Source organism: Microcebus murinus, chromosome 18 (genome assembly GCF_040939455.1).
Source record: "Microcebus murinus isolate Inina chromosome 18, M.murinus_Inina_mat1.0, whole genome shotgun sequence".
NCBI lineage: Eukaryota > Metazoa > Chordata > Mammalia > Primates > Cheirogaleidae > Microcebus > Microcebus murinus.
The window spans coordinates 20,116,194-20,130,874 of NC_134121.1; the positions used below are offsets into that span (position 1 = coordinate 20,116,194).

A 14,681-nucleotide genomic window follows, 5' to 3' on the forward strand; every position below is an offset into this window, starting at 1 on the left:
TTCTTTTAATATTTTGGTTTACCCCTGAAACATATTTGGAAACAAGAATCTGCTAAACCCATGACAGAAACATTAACAAAAGACTGGGCAATCAGGACCTAAATGCTTTCCCAGAGAACTCCCCTCAAGAACTTTCTCACAGCTACTGCTTTCCTCCCTGTGTGAGCCACTTTCTGGTCCCTCCTAAGTGCGTTCTTTAGCATGGCCTCCTCTCAGAGAACAGATCTGTCTGTCTCCAGTCCACTTGGCCTGCTCCAGAAACCTGTCCTTTCCAAAATGTGCCTTCGAACATGGAAGGGCCCTCAACAGGTACTCTGGCTGTGGACAAAGCTTCAGGGATGAGCAAGAGTCTTCCTTCTTTGCTAATACCTCCTCGCAAAAACAACAGACACTGGAACATGAACACATTGTTTGGCAGTGAAGACATTTGGCTGTGGTGGGCTGCTCTATAAAAACCTTGGGAGGCCGGGAGTTTGTGAAAAGCATATACTATACCAAATGGATGATCCATAAAATAAAATGAGAACCCACGAGTCCATACTGACATAAATAAACAAAACAAATGGGGGAGAAGAAAAAAAACTCTTCCTTACAGTAGAACTTCAATTAATAAATGTAGAAGAAATGATGGAAATAGACAATCAACATTTGGCAAACACTACAGAAATAACTGCTTCAGGCAGGAATCATCAAGGGATGCTAAAATGAGTGGGCAAAAAGTGTGATGAGAAACAGGATATTTACATAGTTTCAAAGTATCCCCCACAACATACTTATTAATTACAAAGAGAAAAATAGTAACTTCCAAGTGGAGAAAGCTGGCAAGCACCACTTTAAGCAAGTAATCAAAATTATCAGCAGTAATGAGACAAATCAACATGATGTGCTTCCTGACACAATGCACTGAGAAGATACAATGTCACTTTTATGCTATTCTTGACAGAAATAGATTTAATCAAGAAAAAATGAGGGGAGAAGAGGGAATGGGGGGAATCACACCTAATGGGTACAATGCACATTATTTGAGTGATGGGCACACTTATAATTTTGACTCAAGCAGTACAAAAGCAATTCATGTAACCAAAATATTTGTGCCCCTGTAATATTCTGGAAAAAAAATTATATATACTCATTCCTTTCCCCTGAAGTACTTGGGTTATGGATTAAGTTCTGTATTATTTTACAGAAAATCTAATGAGATAAAGAACTATATTGCTGGGGGGTAATGGTCATTTATTGAAACCTTGAAATCTGTACCCCCATACTATGCTGAAATAAAAAAAAAAGAACTATATTGCATTTCCAGTTTAAAATAATAGTATCATTTACTTATTATTATTTTTTTACAACTAAACCTTCCTTGTGATATACAGGAAATAACAAGAAGAAGACATAACCTATTAATAATATTTTTATACTTATATCATATTTTTCTCAAATGACTTGAGTCAGCTAATTATGTATAGAGATTAACCAATGCAAATCATCTCAGTAAGCAACTGCATCCCAGTATGCAATCTTAACTGCTTAAGATTTAAGCAATCTTAAACTCTTAAGATTATTGTTATAAGATAGCAAATAAATGTTTCTGCCTAAAAAAATAAATTAATAAATGAATGAAAATTGAGGGTTTTGTACAAAATAGCTGGTCAATATTCTTTAAAAGTATCAAGGTTGCCAGGCACAGTGGCTCATGCCTGTAATCCTAGCACTTTGCGGGGCTGAGGCAGGAGGATTAATTGAGGCCAGGAGTTCGTGACCAGCCTGGGCAACACAGCAAGACCCTGTTTCTAAAAAAATAAAACTTTAAAAATTAGCCAGGTGTGGTAGCACACACCTACATTCCTAGCTACTTAGGAGGCTGAGGCAAGAGGATCACTTGAGCCCAGGAGTTTGAGGCTGCAGTGAGCTAGAATCGTGCCACCGCACTTGAATAAAGACCCACTCTCTGGCCAGGCATGGTGGCTCATGTCTGTAATCCTAGCACTCTGGGAGGCTTAGGCAGGCAGATTGCTTAAGGTCAGGAGTTCGAAACCAGCCTGAGCGATACCCCGTCTCTACTAAAAACAGAAAGAAATTAATTGACTAAAAATATATATACAAAACTAAAAATATATATACAAAAAAATTAGCTGGGCATAGTGGCGCATGCCTGTAGTCCCAGCTACTCGGGAGGCTGAGGCAGGAGGATTGCTTGAGCCCAGGAGATTGAGGTTGCTGTGACCTAGGCTGATGCCACAGCATTCATTCTGGCCTGGGCAACAAAGTGAGACTCTGTCTAAAAAAAAAAAAAAAAAAAGACCCTCTCTCTCAAAAAAAAGAAGTCTCAAGTTCATGAAAAACAAAGAACAGATGAGGAGCTATTCAAGATTAAAGGAGAACAAAGAGATCTGACAGCTAAATCCATGACTATTGGGTCCTGGATCAGAAAAAGGACATTAATGAGACAATGTTACCTTCCTGATTTTGACAACTGTAGTTACATAAGATGTTAACATTCTCTGGGGAAGGGTAGGTATGTGAGAATATTTTTGTCCTATTTTTGCAACTTTTTTATAAGCCTAAATTATTTCAAAATGAAAGGTTAAATTACACCTGAGAACATGTATATGAGACATTAGGCTTTCTCACAATAGGCAGGGCCTGATGTAAAGCTTTGTGGGCTGACACATGTCAGGGGCTCAGCACCCACATGGGAAGGGGATGTTGGTATCCACATGGGGTCTTATTAGAATCAAATACAGGCCTCTGAGATTTATAGACACAATAAATGATAACATTCAAAAGACATAAAAATATCCGTAACGGGTTTCTAGGGAGGGTCACGGGCAGGTCAAGTCCCCCCTTCAGCCTCTGGAAGGAGCTGTGCCTTCCTAAGACCTAATTGTGACCAGAGGGATGAGAAACGCAGGCAGAAAACAGCAAGATGTTCATCACTCACTTGTCTTGGGACTCAATATACACGTAGAGATGAGGCTCAAAACACTTGGAAACAATGCCATGAAATGGATTATCTGGGGCTTTGGGCTTCTTTGGCTGCAAAGAAAAAGAAAAGAAAAAAGAAACCCTATACTTGAGCGATCTTTGCAAATTTTCAAGCAATTTCAAAGAAGACATCCCTCCAAAGTTCATTCTTAACTTATAGCTAAGAGAGCACTCAATGTAACTGAAGTGGGAATATGTCCCGCACTATGATTCATCCCTGTCTGTGAACAAGAAGCCAGCTTTGTTAGCATCATTTACTTGCTTTGTATGGTGAAAGATTTACTGCTGCTTTGATAACACATGCATTTTCAATTTGGAATCCAGTCATCATCTGACTGATGTTTTAAAAATTTAAATCCTGGCTAATAATAGCACCTCGTATTTGTGTAGTGCTTTAGAATTTATAAAGTGCTTTCACACGTTCTAATTTTGATAGCCTCCATTCACTGATTGTTATGGGCCAAGCACTTTGATATCAAATAATATGTCATCTACGCCACACAATAATCCAATTATTACTACTATTTTATACCTCAAGAAATGGAGACTCAGAGGGTCCTAACAGCCCGCCCAAAGGCATGTGCAGAAGCTTTCTCTTAAACCAGACTCTTTCTATTATAGCATTATTTTCGTGCAATGGTCCCTAGACTTTAGTACTCCATAATATAAATAAGTAAATGTAAGAAAATGAAGGGTGGGGAACCAACATAGGGTTGCCAACTTTTTATTTTGCTAATTTCTATTCTTACCACAAGTTCCTAAAAAAGTATTCTATACCTCCAAATTTTATAAGGCTAAAATAGCAGCATAGGGACAGTCCTTTCTTAGAAAGGATAGCTGGTAACTTTATTGTAGGTAGATTGATAAGACTATATTGTCTTTATTTTTTACCTTAGACCACTAAAACACTAGACCAGCATTGGTCCCCAGACTGTTACTTGGAAAGTTCAGAAGAAGTGAGCCCTGCATGTGAGGAAGCTTTAGGAATATCTTAATCTATTTATTTTGCTTATAGTTTCCTTTTTATGTATGCACAAAAGTGATATATGATAAAAAAAATCTATGTATAAGTCTGAAGAGCTCATTCAGTAAGTATAAAATACAGATTCTAAGTGATAATGGAAGATGGCTATGTGATATTCCCACAAACTCATCTCCATCAGTCCTGACCAAATAGCGCTGGCATCCCACTCCTGCTCTGCCCACTAAGGTGCTCTTCTGCAGTGAGAAGGGACACTGGACCCTGTCACCATGGCACCCAGGTCCTCTTGCGGTGTTTTTTGTGTGAGTTGAAGCAAGAGGGAACAATGGGAGGGATGCTGAAGTTTCCTTTTTTCTTTTCTCCCCGGCAGGGCTGCCTCCTGCCTCTGCCTGCTTTATGAATGTGCTCATGTTTAGATAGTAGGTGCTGGAATTTCAGCTCAAACTAGTGTGTCTCCCTTTGCAGTACCCAGCTCCCTAAAGGGTTGATTCTCAGCTTAAAAACTATACTAAGTTATTTAGCAGTAGCATTCAGGCTGGATTTCTGAGTGTGTGAATTCTGCCCCAAACCTGCAGATGTTTAAGCTATTTCCTCCTGCAGTTTGATGGACTAATAAAAGGTTACTGTTGTCACAGTAAGGAGGTCTGCAGCTGGTCCCATTTCCTTTTATTACTATCCAATGTAAACAGATTAAATCTAACTGCTCGGATCACCAGAAGGGTACATTTTTAAATCAGAAATTCCTTATTCCTTCTCCCTCTTTCTTTTATACTTTTCTCAGTCCCCTTTCAGATGTCATATTTTATCATTAGGAATATCTTGGCAACTGATTGCTCGGGCCCTCTTGTAAACTAAATACCTCTTTTCAAGTCCAGGCTCCCTTTTTAACAGCCAGGTGTGAACTGCAGCAGGGAGCAGGGAGTGACCCTTACCTTGAGGGCCAACTGCCTACTAATTACAGCAACACAATGGGCTGGATAACCCAGGGAACCTGTAGGGGCCTTCGCTGCAGCCACCTCTGGCTGAGTTTGTCACTCACATCTGTGGAGTTCCTCCCTAACACCCCACAGGCCTCCTCTGTTCCTGTGTACCCAGCTCCAGGAGCCATCAGGCTGCTGAGAAGAGGGAGATCCTGGTGTTCCCGCCTGGTGCTCCCACAGGCAATACAAGTGCCAGCAAGGCAGTGGGAGGTCAGGGATGGCATCTGAGGAGGCATTAGTCACTGGTGCATAAGTTTTACTACTAATGAGTAATAGCCCATGAGATTGCGGGTGGTTCATCTTGTCCTGGGGGTATTCATTTAGTTTAGATTTTTTTAAAACAGGCCTAAAATCCTTGACTCAAAAGAAAGTTCAGCTGGGCGTGGTGGCTCACGCCTGTAATCCTAGCTCTCTGGGAGGCTGAGGCGGGCGGATTGCTCGAGGTCAGGAGTTCGAAACCAGCCTGAGCAAGAGCGAGACCCCGTCTCTACTATAAATAGAAAGAAATTAATTGGCCAACTAATATATATAGAAAAAATTAGCCGGGCATGGTGGCACATGCCTGTAGTCCCAGCTACTCAGGAGGCTGAGGCAGGAGGATTGCTTGAGCCCAAGAGTTTGAGGTTGCTGTGAGCTAGGCTGACGCCACGGCACTTGCTCTAGCCTGGGCAACAAAGTGAAACTCTGGGCCGCCCCCCCCCAAAAAAAAAAAAAAAAAAGAAAGTCCACAATACAAAGTGACTCAAGACAGAACTGCTCTGATTGCAGGGACCTAGGTCCCTGGTCTCCTCCCAGGAGAGGACAGCAACATCTGAGGGGATACCAAGGAACCTGGTTTGGAAACCATTAGCCCTCTCTACAGATAAAGAAACTAGGGGAGTCTAGAGAGAGTAAATAACCTATGTGAGGTCACATGGTCAGTGAATGGTAGACTGGAGTCTAGCATTTTCACCACCACATGACTTTGCTTTACCCCACGTATTTATGGGATGTCAGTGTTCTGTGTTCTTGACAATGAGCACGTCTTGGTCCTTATAATAACAACTTCCAGGTTCCAGGATGAGCAAAAAGTTCTAAGAGAAAGAAAAATCATATTTTATTTACCTGGAAAAACTGGTTTTGTAGGTATAATATGATAGGCCTCTCTATCATAATCCAGGTTTAATAACATCCAGAGATTACTAGTTAAGGGGATAACTTTTCGTGGCCGCACTAAAAGCACCTGAGTGTTCAACTGCATGATTCTGGACATGACAACAGCAGCCACTAGCACTGGGGAGATCTGAGGGCCTGCCAAGGGTACCACTGCACCTAGCAGGCTCAGAGGGTGCAGGTGACCCCCGTGTAGGTGGAGGACACACCAGAAAAATGAGCTCTCCAGCCAGGACTCCTTTTTCTACTGAGTCCTCAGTCCCAAAATGTAGGAGTTGCATTTATTTAGTCAGAAGAAATCTTTTGTTTTCTCCCATGCTAGCCAATAACATGATGGCTTTAAGTCAACTATAGCTAATCCTATACATCTTTGGGATATCCTCTCAGTTTTGTTCATTCACTTCTATTCCTGAGATTCATTTCTATGTCCTTCATTCTTTAAGTAGAGACGTGAAGGTATTTAAAAAAAAAAAAAAAAGAGCACTGGGAAACAAATTGTAGTTTCTGACTGCTAGAGCTGGCTTTCAGTCTTAGCTCCTCCACTTCCAAACTACGCATCTGTGAGCCAATCACTCAACCTCTCTGAGCTGCAGTTTCATCACCTATAAAACGAGAGGCCGGCATCGTGAGGACAAAATGAAATAAAGCATGTAAAAGACTTTTAAATTACAAAGCGCTATAAAAATGTAAGGTACCCATTTTTATTACTGTCATTTAATCAATGGACCAGACACATTTTATTGCGTGACTTCAGAACCGCTCCGGGAAATTCTGCTCTCGCAGCTCCTGCCAGGCTCACACACCTACCCTCACCACGCTGGGAATGCAGGCCTCGATGTGAGACCTGTGGCTACGTGTTTCCCAGAGCTGGTCTTCCCAGCCAGCCTCCTTTTTGGTGGTGTCTGGAGCTGAAATAATACCATGAAATAATCCTCTAGCAGCCAAGTGTAGAAAATTAAAAAGAAGGATCACTAATCCAGAAAGGAAAAGTCCTGATTTATGGCTCTAACCTCTCTTGTCATAAAATGGCAATGAAACAAAAACACCATTCTGTAGGATGAAGGGAGAGGAAATTTAGAGTTGGACAGAAAAATCCAAAGGAAATTAAAGTGCTAGTGTGCTCTGAAAAGTAACTCTCCAAATACGCCATTGGCCACCTTGTTCTTTCCAGGCCTCCCCAATGGCTTCCAGACCCAAAGTGATCAGCTTACACGGCGGGGAGGCCTCTGCTAATGGACGGTGCTGCTAGCTTCCCCGGGATCTTTCAGCCTCTCACATCATCACGGTGGCAGATGAGAGTATGACCAAAAGCTAAGCTGACAAGTTTGGGAGATGATGAATGAGGCGGAGCAGAATTCAGCTGGCCCTACCGCATGGGCTAATTAAGCTGTGTGTGCTGCTAAGTCCTGGTGGGGAGGCTCTTCAGGAGCAGAGACGTGGGGCAGGAAAGGCTGCCCTTTCACTGAGTTCTCTCAATGCACTTTCAGAGAAAGCCCTTTTCTAAAGACCACCAAAGCTGTAATCTCGGAATGTGTCAATAGCCAGAGGATCGTATCTGGAGCAAGTGGATCCATTTGCAGAAGCAGACATTAGGTAGGTTACCCGTTCATGGCAATGCAAACCAGACTCACTTGATCCAAATCTCCTTTCTCAGCTGCCAGCTCCTCCATCTCTGGTGTCGGCTCATCTTCCAGGAAAGGATTGGTAGATGCGGGTGGAGACTCGAGTTTTTTCTGTTAAGTAGACATGAGAAAGAAGTACTTTTTGAGCATATTCATTAGCCTTCCCCATTGATCTTCGGCTTTTTCCAAGTCTCCTCCCACTTGGTAAGGAGATCAGATCATGAAATCTGATCTAACACATAAAAACTGAGGCAAAGCGGATCACATTCTTACCTCTACCTTTCTGAAACCTGTTGCCCATGCCGCCCCAATTCTAATCTGGCTAAACTCTCACTCATCTTGCAGATCTCAAATTAGAAGCCCCTTCTGCTGGAAAACCTTCCCCATCTGTCAAGTTTGAGTTACATGTCCCTGCCACATGCTATAAGTCTCCTACCCAGGTATTTATTAAAATACTGCAATTGATCCAGGCACAATGGCTCCTGCCTGTAATCTTAGCACTTTGGGAGGCCAAGGTGGGAGGATCACTTGAGGCTGGAAGTTCAAGACCAGCCTGAGCAACATAGTCAGACTCCATCTCGATAAAAAATACAAACCTTAGCTGGGCATGGTGGCACACCTGTAGTCCCAGCTACTCAGGAGGCCGAGGCAGGAAGATTGTTTCAGCCTGGGGGTTTGAGGTTGCAGTGAGCTATGATGATGTCAATACACTCTAGCTCAGGCAACAGAGCCAGACCATGTCTCAATAAATAAATAATAAGTGAAATAGAATAGAATAAAATAAAATAAAATATTACAACTGCCCATTTATTTGTCTTTTCCCCTTTAGACTCTGATGGCAGGAACCATAGCTGTCATATTCCCCATCCTATCTCTGGTGTCTGGCATGTGGTAGGTCCTCAATAAATACAAATGAATCAAAATGCCAGATGGGTTTGAACTGTAGAACAAACTACAAAGTTGATCTCATGTGTTCTAGATTATAGACAGAAGTCTCTTCCCAAATAAGTCCCATTACAACAAAGAATGTAGAAATCTCCTTGAGAAAAATTACTTCTTCCCTGCTCCTAAATATGACTGCTATTTCTTTTTTTTTTTCTGAGACAGAGTCTCACTTCTGTTGCCCAGGATAGAGTGCCGTGGCGTCAGCTCAGCTCACAGCAACCTCAAACTCCTGGCTCAAGTGATCCTCCTGCCTCAGTCTCCTGAGTAGCTGGAAGTACAGACATGCGCCACCATTTTTAGTTAGCCAATTAATTTCTTTCTATTTTTAGTTGAGACGGGGTCTCGCACTTGCTCAGGCTGGTTTTGAACTCCTGACCTTGAGCGATCCTCCCAACTCGGCCTCCTGGAGTGCTAGGATTACAGGTGTGAGCCACCATGCCCAGCCTATGACTGCTGTTTCAAAACAGATCATTGAGTGAGACCACAGGCTAGTGGGAAAGCTGGAGGCAGAAGACATGGGGTTTATCTCCAATGGTGATGCCCTGGCCAAACCATCTAGCTTCTCTGAGCCACAACAGCTGCATCTGCTGAATGGGGATACAGTCACAGGACTATCTGAAGGATGAAATGTGATAAAGTGTGTGAAAACCTGGAAGAAGCACACGATACATATGATGGTCACTGATACTGTTAATTCCAGTACGACTACAGAATCGAGACAACTCTCTGGAATTTTTTACAATTTTGACCTAGAGATGTTATTCATGCCCAGGAGCTAGGAACTTTAGCAGAAAGGAAGCCTAGTGGACAAGCAGGATAAAAGGGATTGGCTGGCGCTGGGAAGGAGGAGATGGGGCAAGGGATGGCTCTCTGAGATCAAGCAGCTAAGTAGAGAGGCAGTTTCTAAACGTACTTGTGACATTTTAGCCACTACTGGTAGAGCAACCTGAAATAATGCCTAAGCCAAGAGGCATAGCAGAAGGACTGCAGTATGATGACTTCACCCAGTGCTAGAAAATCACCTGAAGATATTATACAAACAAAAAACAAAACAAACACAAGAAAGAAAAACCACACCTGTGTCTGGTTTTGGCTTTAAGACAATTCTGCTTATACTCATTTCCACTACTTAATTTTTGTCCAAAACACTTGGATGCTACTTATGTAGATAGACATAGCCTCAGTGTATGAGAAAGCCTTGTATGACTGCATTAGCTCAAGGTAATAATTAGTAAGATGATGATTTTTGTGATATCCTGGTGAGAAACAACATGGTCTAAAAACCAAGCACACATTTCAAATTTGCACACTCTGAATTTTGGCTTCTTTGTCTTATATGAGAAAAAAATCTCTATAAACTTACTTATTTTTAGAAAGCAGTATTTCTAAGTTTTAGTTGTCTTTTTAAGGGTTATTGGTATCTTAGGGAGAGGGCAATAGTACGAAAGGGAAACTACCAAGCTTAATCTTCAAGAATAAAAAAGTTAGTCAATAGCATTAGATTCCTGATTCCACTGGCTTAATAGAGGGTTTCAAGATCATGCTGTTGAGCTAGTCACTGTGATTCTGTCCTTTATAGATGTGGAAAGCAAGTCAGTTAACTGAAGTTAAAAGCTTTGTTCAAAATTGTTCAGTGATAGAAACAGGATTTGATTTTTTTTTTTTTTTTTTTTTTGAGACAGAGTCTCACTTTGTTGTCCAGGCTAGAGTGAGTGCCGTGGCGTCAGCCTAGCTCACAGCAACCTCAAACTCCTGGGCTTGAGTGATCCTTCTGCCTCAGCCTCCCGAGTAGCTGGGACTACAGGCATGTGCCACCATGCCCGGCTAATTTTTTATATATATATCAGTTGGCCAATTAATTTCTTTCTATTTATAGTAGAGACGGGGTCTCGCTCTTGCTCAGGCTGGTTTTGAACTCCTGACCTTGAGCAATCCGCCCGCCTCGGCCTCCAGGATTTGATTTTTTGAGCTAAATGTTCCTCATCTAGGTCTACCAGGGTTGATAAGAACATCTCACGATTATATACAGGTGGGCCTCATTTTTAAAACAAAAAGGTGATACTAGAAATCATGGCACAAAGTGGACATAAGGAGGTGGACTGCGGGTGCTTCTGGACTCTGGTGTAGAGTGTCAAGTGCATGGATACAGTAGGAAGAAGTAAAACATAAAAGGCAGCACAGAACAAGCGGAGCAGCATCTGAGGCAGTGTACGCGTGGGTTACGTGTTTAGTGTTACTGGGCCAGAAGATTCCCAAGATTTCTTCTCCATCTCCACAGTTAATCTTTATTTATAGACTGATGAAATGACTGTGGGCAGTCGTGGACACTCAGGAGCTCCTGGTTCATTTGTCCGTGGCACACCCATTCCGAGTGTGGACCGAGCTAGTCCAAGACAGGTGATTCATGCCTGTGTTCGAATGGCTGTGCTGGGTGCCAGGAGTAAATCAGTGCACAGACAGACCACCCTCTGTTCTTAATGAGGTTAGGGTCTGCTGGGGGAGACAGGCTTTAATCAAATAATCACACAAGCATAATGGCCATGAAGGAGAAGTAGGAGTTAGGAAAGCACACAACAGAGGGTCACAGAAAACTTCTCTAATAATGTTTGAGACAGAACTGAAGGGGCCCCCCAGAGTTAAACATAGGAAGGCAGAGAGAAGTGGGGTCGGGGATGGAGCAGATCTTTCTAGGCCCAGGAACAGCATGTGTTTGCCATTCCCTCAACAATTACACACTGAGCATCTGTTCTGTTCCGGGAACGCTTCTGTGCACTGGGGATGCAATGGAATAAGCCAGATAAGAAAGGGAGGCACTGAGACAAAAAGAAACTTGAGGAACTGGGCTGGGCTGGGGGGGAGGGTGGGGAAGTGCTTCTACACACAGGGTGATCAGAAAAGGCCTCTCTGAGAATGTGGGAGTTGGCCCTGGATAAGAAGACAGAGCCAGCTGATAAGACAAAATGGGGGGGGGGGGTGTCCTCCCAACAGGGGGACCTAGGGGAAAAGGCTGGAAACTCTCAGTGAGTTTGGAGGACAGAAAGGAGGATGAAGGCACAGGGTAAGACAGGTAGTAGGAACCTAGTTGCATTTTTTTTTCATTAAAAATTTTAAATTTTTTATTATTTTTTTTTATTATCAAGGGATTGGCCTTTGATCGCATGGTCTTTTGTGGGCCATGTTACAGTTAGATTTCCTTCTCACTGAAATTGAGAGTCACTGGGGGTTTTAAACAGGGAAGTGATATGATCTAATTTGGATTTTTAAAATATTCCATGCCATCCATGGACGATAACGGGAGCAAGAAGACAGTTTAAGAGGTTACTATAGTGTTCCAGGCAAGGACTGATGGGAAAGCAGACTGAGCTGGTGACATGGAGACAGAGAAAAGTGGCCAGATTGGGATACATTTAGAAGATAAAGCCACGGACTTGCTAAGAGAGAGGAAATGAGGGCAAAGGAAAAGAAAGGAGTCAGGGACACTCACTGTTTGGCCTGAACAACTGTGTGGCTGGTGTTGCCCTTCACTGAGATGGGGCACCCACATATAGAGGTGAGGGCACAGGCTCTGGATCTGACAAACCTGGGTTCAAGTCCAGGCTCTACCACTGGGTATGCTGCTTACCTTCTCCAAGCCTCAGTCTCTTATCTGCAATGTGAAGGGACAGTAACACCTGCCTCTTTAGAAGTGTTACGAGGATTAAACGAGGTAATGTATTCCAAGCATGAGATATATAGTTATGCGTACCATAATGACATTTCTGTCAATGAAAGACTGCATAGATGATGGGAGTCCCATAAGATTACAATGGCGCTATATACTGGAGTAGGCTATACCATCTGGGCCTGTGTAAGTACGGTGTTCTGGGATGTTCATACAAAGATGAAATTACCTACGATGCACTTCTCAGAATATATCCTGTCATTAAGCAACACATGGCTGTACATATAAAGTGGCTTAACACACTGTCTCGCACATAGGGAAAAGCTCGGTAAGTGGAAGCTTTCCGTAGTATGGAACAGGGTGAGCAACTAAATTAGGCAGAACTGTTGTGTTTCTCTTAATGAAGAAACTCTCAGAAGGGAAAGACATGGGAGCACAAGGCTAAAGGTCTTATAGAAAGAATTCCTTTTAATCACAAGTGAGATCCTATCCCTACTATTTTGTCTCTTCGGGATCTCTCCAGGAAATGAAAGCAACGGGCCCATCAGCTGACAAGTGCAAAAGCACACCGCGCTGCTCCCTTCTTCCCTGGTCTACAACAAAGAGCTCACAGTACTGCACATACCACCCACCACCCTGATGGGAAACATTATGTTACGAAACCCTGAGGTGTGATATAGACTCCTGCTACTTAGAGGGCTACATTACTGCTCAGATTAATTTGCTGTGATAAAAGAACAGGTCTTTGCACAGAGCAATCACTGGCACAAGGCGGCCTTCTGTGCAAGAGCCCTGTTGTCAGAGCCAACAAGATCGCACTTCTCGCTCCTGCTTTGCAGCTGTTGTGGACCATAGAGAAATACAAGTTTGGGTTTAGATTTGTAGTAACTCAAATGACATATATTCCATGAACTCTGGGGCTGCTAAATAAAACCAAAAATTTGCCAAGAAGTGAACGACTTCCCAGTTTTAAAAGAATTCATTCTTTTTGCTATGATGACAGTTGATTTCAAGTCCACACAGGAAGGCAAAATTCTTCAGACAGCACGGTAATTCCTACTGATTAAATCACATGGGATTTCTAGCACCTCCAAAACAAAAAGGGCTGCATGACAACCAAGCTGCCTAATTTACTGTTAGGAAGGGAGAGTCTGGCTTCAGTCAGCAGCATATCCACACGAGCCTGCCTGCGCAAATCCCTTTGTGAGGCCCTAGCTGGACATGTCAAATTATCAGAGACGGAATACTGAAATTTAAGACTAACTTTTTTTCTTTCCCTGGAGGAGAAAGCTTTCAGTTATGAGATGAAAGTTCTGCATTTCCCATTCCATAAATGCTTTACTCCAGCCCGATTCCTAATTTGTCCTTAAGAGATGGCATGGGGGCTTTAGCTGATAGTCAAGATTATAAGCACAGGGCCATGCACACCTGGTGTTTACTATTACTGGGACCACTCTCTTGCCACCACTGCATTCATATCTTATATTGTGACATTTATGTATAGGTTTCTTTCTCCTACTAGACCATAAGCACCTGTCTTACTCAATTTCTCATCTTTTTCTAAGGCCTTGCACAAAGAGGAAGCTTGAAAACTATTAGTGAATAAATGCTGATTAGATGAAAAGCCCTCAATAAAATTCCTTTCAGAAACATGAGCAACATTTTCTATTGTCTGTAAACAAAACAAAAAGCCTGTTTATGTGTATGCATGCAAACTTGTAAGAGAGTCTCAAAACTATACCCCAAACTATTAAACAGTGGATACCTCTGGGGATTTGGAGAAAGAAGAGATTGTCTTTTTAAAACATTTTATTCTGTTTGAGTTTTTTAAAAACATGTGTTGCTCTTTTTTTTTTTTTTTTTTTTGGTAGATAGGATATTTACCTGAAGAGTGAAGATGATTTATAAATAACTCATATAGTATTTTCTAAAGCCTTTAGCATTTTTAAATTGCAATGTAATTCATGTAACATAAAATTCACCATGTTAAAGTCATTTATAATTCAGTGACTTTTAGTATATTCACAAGGTTGTGTAACCTTCGCCAATATCTAATTCCAGAATATTTTTCACTCCAAAAATAAATCCATACCCATTAGCTGTCACTTCTCAATCCTTTCTATCTCTGTTGATCTGCCTATTTTGGACATTTCTTATCAATGAATTATATAATGCATGACCTTTTGTGTTTGGTTTCTTCAACTTAGCATAGTGTTTTCAAGGTTCATACATATTGTGATATGTGTCAGTACTTCATTTATTTTTATGGTTAAAAAATATTCTAGTGTATGGATATACTATACTTTATTTATCCATTTGTTCATTAATGGACATACGGGGTGTTTCTAGCTTTT

At 42.0% G+C, this 14,681-nt stretch overlaps 1 protein-coding gene across 1 annotated transcript in view; it reads right to left on the minus strand.

Annotated features, from left to right (window-relative positions):
• VPS53 (VPS53 subunit of GARP complex) overlaps positions 1-14,681 on the minus strand; it is a 156,173-nt gene that overhangs the window by 67,504 nt on the left and 73,988 nt on the right. Inside the window, exons 12-13 of the mRNA XM_075994275.1 lie at positions 7,731-7,832; positions 2,942-3,036 (exon numbers count right to left, since the gene is read on the minus strand). Of these exons, the coding sequence (XP_075850390.1) occupies positions 2,942-3,036; positions 7,731-7,832 (197 nt within the window). The remainder of the gene's footprint in view (positions 1-2,941; positions 3,037-7,730; positions 7,833-14,681) is intronic.